The following is a 9291-nucleotide window of genomic DNA, read 5'->3' on the forward strand; positions in this document are numbered from 1 at the left end:
CTCAGCTTCAGCAAGAAAATATCGAAACTAGTCCCATCACTACCCGAGAACAATCCTATAAGGTTAGAACCTTCGTAACTATTCTAATTCACAAAACCCTATACGAAACTAATTATTTTTAAACTTAAAATGAAATTAAACAATACATTAAGATTTCCCTCTTCAAAGATTTGCTATCCTGCTACTACTAAAGCTTAGATAACTTGGAATGGGGTTCAAAATTGAAGAAAAATAAATGTAGGGGGAGAAGGTTTTGACGAAAGGGGAAGAACGAGGATTTGTTTGTTCGTTTTCGTTTATGTTTACTGTAACTTATATAATATATATATATAAATTTACTATAATTATTTATATATATATAAAATAATATTATAATAATAATATAATATGAATAAAAAATTTATTATTAATAGTTATCTTATTATTTCTTAGCTACTAAGAAATTTATATTTCTAAAGTATTTGGTCGACTCCAAGTACCCCAAAATACTCCGGTATTTCTAAAATTAATTTATCCTAATAATCTCATCAATATTTCTAACTAAAATTGTTGTCACATTTTTGGCCTCCAATCGGGTCTTCTGGGTCGCCGAACCTGAAAATATTTTTATTTTACAAATAACTATATTATTAGGGCTGAGCATTGGTCGGTTTGGTCGGTTTTTTTTTATTAAAAAATCCAAATTTCGGTTTTCGGTCTGGATTGGTGTAATCCGAAAACCGACCGACCAATATAGGAAACCCGTTAGAACCGACCAATATAAACCGCGGTTTGGTCGGTTCAAACCGCCGAAACCGTTTTTTTTTTTTTTTTGTAAAATATGATCAAATTTAAAGGAAAGTTAGAATCTAATTTTTAGCTCATTTCTTCTTGCTGATTTCTTATACTTTAGTAGTTTAGTATATGCAAAATTGAAAGAATGTATGAGAAAAGAGAAAATTTTGTATGAATATGAAAGATAGAGAAAGATAATGAATATTGAAAAAAGCAGCCCTCACTATAATTAATTCATGGAATGGACGCTTTAAGATTTTTGAAGATTTAATCAATTACTATAATTTATTATACTGAGAAAGGATATAATTAGTTCCTTAGTAACTTTAGCCTTTTAAATGAAAAATTAACAGAGATAGAAAAAGAGAGTTCCTGAGCGAGAGAGACGAAGAGAGCAGTGTTGGAGTTGGAGAATATATATATGTATACCTAAACTATTTTTATACGTAAATTATTTTTTTATTTATTAATATTAATATAATAATAATATAACTTATATATATACATAAACTTAACTTAAATAGTATACATATATAAATTTATTTATACTTTTTATAAATTCGATCGGTTTCGATTTTTCCGGTCGGTTTGCTATCGAAATAAAAACCGACCATTTCAAGGTGGTTTTAACCGTTAATAGTTTTTTCGGTTTTTCGGTGTAAACGGTTTCGGTTTTAACGGTGTTCGGTAGGTCGGTTTGAACGGTTTTCTGGAATTTTTGAAACGGTTTCTAAGGTTGATATCTTTGGCTATGATGTGAAGAATTAAAATATGATAAAAAAAAAATCGGTTTCGGCGGTTTGAACCGACCAAACCGCGGTTTACATTGGTTGGTTCTAAGGGGTTTCCTATATTGGTCGGTCGGTTTTCGGATTACACCAATCCAGACCGAAAACTAAAATTTGGAATTTTTATTAAAAAAAAAACCGACCAAACCGACCAATGCTCAGCCCTAGTACTAAGGCCTAGGGATCATATTTTTGACAAGTTGGGTTCCAAGCTAGACGAAAACACACAACACAATAATAACTCGACGAGGGTGAACCAATGTGACTTAGTCCCTCCTCTTAATAATAATTTTAGGCAGGTGGATCCACAAACCCAAGTGGTTGGTACAACCAACCCCCAATCGACCCAAAAACTATCATGGCCTACTAAGGGAGTCTAGCCGCCCTGGCCGACGATTGAGTACTAGCCGACCAATGAGTGTTGGTCAGCCACGGAGTGTTATTTAGATAGGGAGCAGACAGAGTAGACCCATGTAACACCCTAACTAACTTAGGCGTATTACGTGATTTTTAAACGTACTGTGCAGCTCGTTGCTAATCAACGAGGTTTATGGAAAAACGTGATTAATTAAAATTTTGCTTTTTCATTAAACTTATAAACCATTTTACCAAAAAGTCTCGGGATCCCGATTTATAAAAATATTTACAAACGTTTTCACTATTCAACTTTTACATCAAAATGAGGTCATCTAACGACCGTTACAAAAATCTCAGCCCTGCTGTCCCGAGGATCGTACGCTCCAGGCCTAACCGCCCCGACATGTACAATCCCATAAGCTCGCTCACGGTCCATCAGCAACTGCCTTGCCTTTACCTACACAAGCAACGCAAACTGTGAGTCGACAGACTCAGTAAGAAAAGCATAATAATATCATACATAAAACTGACTGCCGTGTCCAACACGATACTGAGTCCCGCTACTGCCATGTCCAACATGGTGCGAGCACTACCGCCATGTCCAACATGGTACCGAGTTTTGAACGTTCGGGGGACGGCACTATTGACAAGTATCCTCCCGATCGGTCGAACCGGTCATACTCCGGCTGCTGGTCATACTCCAGCCTGTACCGACGGGATAGGTCAATAGCACTGAACCACCAACCAGTGTCAGCCTGATCGGTCGAACCGGTCATACTCCGGCTGCTGGTCATACTCCAGCCTGTACCGACGTGACAGGGTTGGGTGGTTCGAAGCCTAAATACATATCTAATGTAAACTAACAGGCTTCCTACATGCACGCTAAACATGTAAACTACATATGCATACTGTTATACTAATCTTACCTGGATTCCGATTTCAGGTGTGCGAGTCAACTCGGCCCAGGCCCGAAGGCCCGAACGGCGGATTGCGGCTCCTAAACCATAAAAACCACAACACTATAAGTGACACGCTAAATCACTTCCCGGACTAAAACTCGAAACTAAAAGTTTCCCTATCGATGAAAAGCATGGCAATACCCCTACGAACCCAAAAACGAGGAAAACTAGGGTTCTGAAAAATCCCCCATCCGGAAGTCCGGTTGCCCAACCGGAATTCCGGTTCTGGGAAAATCTGAACCCCCATCCGGAATTCCGGATGCTCAACCGGAATTCCGGTTCCTCGCAGGCAGCAAGCAAAAAAAATTCCCATATCTTGACCATTTCGAACCCAAATGGTCCCAAACTTTCCAGACCTCCTACATAGGTCCCAAATGACCATTCCAAGGCCTCAAACCTACCCAGAAACCTCACAAGCAAATTTCACCATTGAAGACCAAGCTTTGAGTTCAAGAACTCAAACTTGGTTAAACCCACTAGCATGCACCCTAGCCTAGTTAATTCTACTTAACTAAGCATTAAAACACCTCTGCAAACTAACAATAACATCCAGCAAATATACAGAAAACAAAACATGGCATTTTCTCACAAAATCATCAATTTTCACACATAAATTAAAAGCTTGAACAACCTAGCTACTCATGCTTCAAATAACTCATTTATCATCAAAAATCATGCTTGAATCCATAAACTAACAACAAAATTACAGCAGCAAGAACACTTCACAATCACATGCATTTTCAACACTTTTCATCATTTTTTTCCAAGAAATTTAAAGAGAAATGAACAAGGAAGCACATACCACAACAAGGGATCACAATTAGGATGAATTAGCTTTGAGAATTGAAGGAAAAACCCAGCTTTAGCACCCCAAATTCCCAGCCGAAAAGAGAGAAAAAGAGAGAGAGTTTTTTTTGCTTGAATTTTCTATTTTTTTTTTTTCTAAGTTAAATGAGAAATGAGTAAAAAGAGCCTTTACACACTAAATCATTCAGCCAAATAACATGCATAATTTAAACATTTATTTCATTTATTAAATCATATAAAACAAAATATCATTGGGGCAAAAAGACCATTTTGCCCCTCCATACTAAAACCACATACAAAACACTAAAGGGGTATTTTTGGGACATTCTAAATTCCCGGCCATTCCCGACATTCCCAATGTCTAAAACCCGTCCCCAAAATACTAACATACTAAGTTGTGATTTCTACTGAGCCAAACGCCGCGTTCCAAAATACCGGACACCGGAAATGCGAAATATAAAAACTGCTGATAACATAATTATGCATATCTGAATTCCATAATAACAATGATAAATTATTTAAATAGCTATAAATAATTTCCTGATTAACATAAATAACTGCTAATTTCCAAATTAACTAAGCGGGCTTTACAACTATCCCCCCCTTAAAAAGGATTTCGTCCCCGAAATCTAACCTGAATAACTCTGGATATTGAGCTCGCATATCTGATTCTAGCTCCCAAGTGGCTTCTTCCACCTTACTGTTTCTCCAGAGAACCTTGACCAACGCTATGGTCTTATTCCGAAGGACTTTATCCTTTCTATCCAGATCCGCACCGGGCCGTTCCTCATAGGACATATCCGATCGAAGCTGAAGGCTCTCATAACTGATTATATGAGAGGGGTCTGAAACGTATTTTCTCAACATTGAGACATGAAATACGTTGTGCACTGCTGATAAAGCTGGAGGCAATGCTAACCGATATGCCACTTGACCTATCTTCTCGAGAATCTCGAAAGGTCCTGTAAATCTAGGGCATAACTTGCCTATTTTCCCGAAACGTTTAATCCCCTTCATCGGAGATACTCGCAAAAACACATGGTCCCCTACTCGGAACTCAACATCTCGACGTTTCGGATCTGCATAACTCTTCTGTCTGCTCTGGGAGGCAAGCATTCTAGCTTTAATCTTCTCTATTGCCTCATTGGTCCGCTGAACTGACTCCGGACCTAGATATTTCCTCTCCCCGTCTCATCCCGTGGATAGGGGATCTACATTTCCTACCGTACAACAGTTCATAGGGTGCCATCCCTATCGTACTCCGATAATCGTTGTTATATGAGAACTCTACTAACGGTAGGTATTTATTCCATGAACCCTCAAAGTCCATAACACGGTGCTCTCGGCATGTCCTCCAATATCCGAATTGTCCTTTCTGACCGACCATCCGTCCGAGGATGGAATGCTGTACTGAATTTTAGCTTTGTACCCATTGCCCGTTGCAAACTTTGCCAAAATTTGGAGGTGAATTTCGGATCCCTGTCCGAAACTATAGACTTCGGTACCCCGTGAAGTCTCACTATTTCCCTGACATATAACTCTGCCAACTGATCCACTGTAAACGTCGTTCTGACCGGCAGAAAATGAGCAGATTTCGTAAATCGGTCCACCACTACCCAGATGGAATCATACATACCCGTGGTCCTAGGTAACCCGACCACAAAATCCATAGTAATATCCTCCCATTTCCATTCTGGTAGGGTTAGAGGCTGCAACAACCCTGCTGGTCTCTGATGTTCAGCCTTGATCTGCTGACACGTGAGGCATCTCGAAACGAATTCTACCAAATTCTTCTTCATACCGCTCCACCAGAAGTACGGTTTCAAATCTTGGTACATCTTGGTGGTGCCGGATGTAGAGAATATGGAGTAGAATGAGCCTCCTCAAAGATCTCATTCCTCAAGTCCATACTGTTCGGGACGCAAACCCTGGCTTTATACAAAAGCATCCCACTATCTGACACTGAAAAGTCCTTGGCTTGACCAGCCAATACCTCATCTCGGATCTTCACTAACTCCGGATCTGTCGTCTGAGCAACCTTTATTCTTTCTAACAGATCAGATTGCAGCGTTAAGTTGTGTAGCTGACCTACCACAAACTCAATGCTGGACCTGACCATATCCTCTGCTAGCTGAGGTGAGATCTGAACCATGCTAGCTACCTGCCCGGCCCCTTTCTACTCGGGGCATCGGCCACAACATTGGCTTTTCCGGATGATAGAGGATCTCGCAATCATAATCCTTCACTAACTCCAACCAACGCCTCTGTCTCATGTTCAAATCTTTCTGAGTAAAGAAATACTTGAGACTTTTATGGTCGGTATAGATCTCGCACTTCTCACCATACAAGTAATGCCGCCAAATCTTCAGTGCAAAAACCACTGCGGCCAATTCTAAATCATGAGTCGGGTATCGCTGTTCATAATCCTTTAACTGACGGGAGGCGTAAGCGATAACCCGATCGGCTTGCATCAATACGCACCCCAAACCCTGTTTGGATGCGTCACAATAGACCACGAACTTCTCCTCGTCCGAAGGCAAAGCTAGTACCGGAGCAGTAATCAACCTCTCGCTTCACTCACGAAAACTAGCTTCGCATTTATCCGACCGGATAAATCGCCGATTCTTCTTTGTAAGGTCGGTTAGGGGCATTGAAATTTTGGAGAACCCCTCCACGAACCTACGGTAAGACCCAGCTAATCCCAAAAAGCTTCTGATCTCTGTCACTGTCTTCGGTCTCGGCCAATCCCTGACGGATTCAATCTTCCCGGGATCCACCTTGATCCCATCTTTACTCACTATGTGCCCTAGGAAGGACACCTGAGACAACCAGAACTCACATTTCTTGAACTTGGCGTAGAGTCTATGTTCTCGAAGTCGTTGCAGTACCATCTGAAGATGTAACTCATGCTCCTCTTCTGACTGAGAGTACACGAGGATGTCGTCGATAAACACAATTACACAGATATCGAGGAAATCCTTAAATACTCTATTCATCAGGTCCATGAATGCTGCAGGAGCGTTGGTTAGTCCGAATGACATAACCAGAACTCGTAGTGTCCATACCTAGTGCGGAAAGCCGTCTTTGGAATGTCCTCCTCTCGGATCCTCAATCGATGATAACCCGAACGGAGATCAATCTTAGAAAAGACCGTCTTCCCCTGAAGCTGATCGAACAAGTCATCGATCCTAGGTAATGGATATTTATTCTTCACCGTCAGCTTGTTCAACTCTCTGTAGTCGATGCACATCCTCATAGAGCCATCCTTCTTCTTCACGAACAAAACCGGGGCTCCCCAAGGTGACACACTGGGCCGAATGAACCCTATGTCAAGCAACCCCTGGAGCTGAATCTTTAACTCCTTAAGTTCAGCTGGAGCCATCCTATACGGGGCTTTAGAAACCGGATCCACCCCTGGTGCCAAGTCAATCACGAAGTCAATCTCCCGCTGAGGTGGTAACCCTGGAAGTTCTTCGGGAAAAACGTCCAAAAATTCCCGAACCACGCTGATGTCCTCTGGCCGAATGGTGTCTGGCCGAGTGGTGTCCACCACCACGGCCAGAAACCCTAAGCACCCACCGTGCAATAATTCTCTCGCTGACATAGCCGAGATCACCGGGATCCGAGATCCCTGAACCGAACCCACAAATACGAACGGTTCTTCACTTTCTGGTTGGAAGACCACCATCTTCCTCTTGCAATCAATGCTCGCCGAATATTTAGATAGGAAATCCATTCCTAAAATAATATCGAATTCGACTAAGCTCATCTCTATCGATCGGCGCTCAACTCTCTACCATCTATCCCGATCGGCATAGACCTAATCCACCTATTGGAGATAACCAATTCTCCGCCTGTAACGTGGTTCCAAACCCTGACTCATATCTATCAAAGGGTCTACCCAACTTACTAGAGACTCTGGCCGCCACATAAGAATGTGTAGCCCCAGAATCAAACAGCACTGAATAAAACGAGTCGTTAATAAGAATCTGACCTGTAACAACTGATGGGCTGGCATCTGCATCAGCCTGCGTGATCGCGAATACCCTGGCTGGAGTGGGCATCGCTGGAGCTCTCGGTGCCTCTGGCCGGAGCTGGGGACATTCCCTCTTGAAGTGCCCGGGCATGCCACAATGAAAGCATCCCTGCCCCTTGCACTCTCCCCGATGATGCCTCTTGCAGATAGGGCACTCGGGATAGGAGAAGCGAGTCTCATTACCACCAGGACGACTCCCTCTCGTTCGGTTCCCCCGAACCTCTTGTTCGGCTCGAGCCGCCGGAAGCGTGGGTGCCCTCTTCCTCCGATCAATGGCCGAACCACTACTCCCCCGCCGAAACCCGATGCAGAGGGGTAGGAGCTCCGCCACCAACCGAGTACTAGCCGACTCGACATGCACCCCACCGCGCCCCTCGGCCCGCAAGGCCTTCTCCACCATCTGAGCGTAGGTGGTGCTGTCGTCGGTGGTAATCATCAGGTCATGCCTGATCTTGGGATTCAACCCGTCCAGATACTTCTCCTTTCTGCTGAAGTCGGTCGGCACGATACCCGAGGCTAACCTCGCCAACCGGTCAAACTGAGTTGTATACTCAGTGACACTCATGTTCTCCCGCTGGGTCAGGTGAACGAATTCCTTTCTCTTGGCGCTTCTAACCGCCTCGTTGTAGTACTTCGCGTTGAAAAGTTCCTGGAACCTCTCCCAAGTCATGGTGGTGACATCGTGAATCTGAGACACCATGTCCCACCATACCAGGGCATCCTCCTGGAACTGAAATGTGGCGCACACCACTCTGTCGTTGCCGGTGACACCCATAAAGTTCAAGATTCTGGTGATCACCGTAAGCCACTGCTCGGCTTTCGACACATCTGGACCTCCCAGGAATACCGGAGGTGCTTGCTTCCGGAACCGCTCATATAAAGGTTCCAATCTGTGGGCCGCCACTACCATCTCGGCACAGGCGGCGGGCAGGTGCCGCTGGAACTACTGGCACTGGAACTGCAGGAGCACCCTGCTGGCTCAACCTCTGAAATCTCGAGGTCTTGCTCTTCGATTCTGGCTTGCATCTCCGCAAACCGTAACTCCCAGTTCGGGGCTCCCTGATCGGCTGGGGGAGCCTGGGCAGCCTGTGGCGGGTTCTCATCACCCCGACCACGAGCCCTGCCTCGGGGACCTCTACCTCGGCCCCTAGCAGGTGGGGGAAATCGAGCTCCCTCTCCCTGATTCGACCCCACTGAGTTGCCTCGACTCCTGGTAGTCCGCCTGGCGTCCATCTAGTTAGAACCGCCTGCGAAACCAAGAGTTGGCATATCAGGTCGTATTCAAGGCGAGCTTACTAATGCCGCTTAATTTGGAAATTAGAAACGAAACATGCGCCTATTCTACTATCAGGCTACTAACATGCTTCCTAACAGGCTTTTCTTTTTCATAACTAAATAAAATAAACTACTAAAGCAATAAAGGCTTACTGAACCGTGAACCGAGCTAACTGCTGATGATGATTGTACATGTCGTGACGATCTTCGGAAGACAACCTGGCGGCTCTGATACCAAATTGTAACACCCTAACTAACTTAGGCGTATTACGTGATTTTTAAACGTACTGTGCAG

The 9291-nt window shown here is 43.7% G+C and overlaps 1 protein-coding gene across 1 annotated transcript; it reads right to left on the minus strand.

Annotated features, from left to right (window-relative positions):
• Positions 1 to 2231: 2231 nt before the first annotated feature.
• On the minus strand, positions 2232 to 7916 carry LOC133038584 (uncharacterized). Its single transcript, XM_061116734.1, has 2 exons — positions 7680 to 7916; positions 2232 to 2376 (listed from the first exon to the last, which is right to left on the minus strand). The coding sequence occupies exons 1-2, from the start codon at positions 7899 to 7901 to the stop codon at positions 2248 to 2250; spliced, it is 351 nt and encodes a 116-aa protein (XP_060972717.1). The 5' UTR covers positions 7902 to 7916; the 3' UTR covers positions 2232 to 2247.
• Between the last annotated feature and the right edge of the window lie 1375 nt (positions 7917 to 9291).

The sequence above is a fragment of the Cannabis sativa genome, chromosome 5 (assembly GCF_029168945.1).
Source record: "Cannabis sativa cultivar Pink pepper isolate KNU-18-1 chromosome 5, ASM2916894v1, whole genome shotgun sequence".
Lineage (NCBI taxonomy): Eukaryota > Viridiplantae > Streptophyta > Magnoliopsida > Rosales > Cannabaceae > Cannabis > Cannabis sativa.

What these genes read in the sequence shown, in the direction of transcription:
- LOC133038584 (XM_061116734.1), bottom strand. Translation starts at nt 7,901, where the DNA reads ATGAGACTCGCTTCTCCTATCCCGAGTGCCCTATCTGCAAGAGGCATC. An exon ending in CAGCCCATCAGTTGTTACAG is followed by an intron (nt 2,377 to 7,679) that starts GTCAGATTCTTA and finishes TTGCTTGTGTAG; the next exon opens with GTAAAGGCAAGGCAGTTGCT.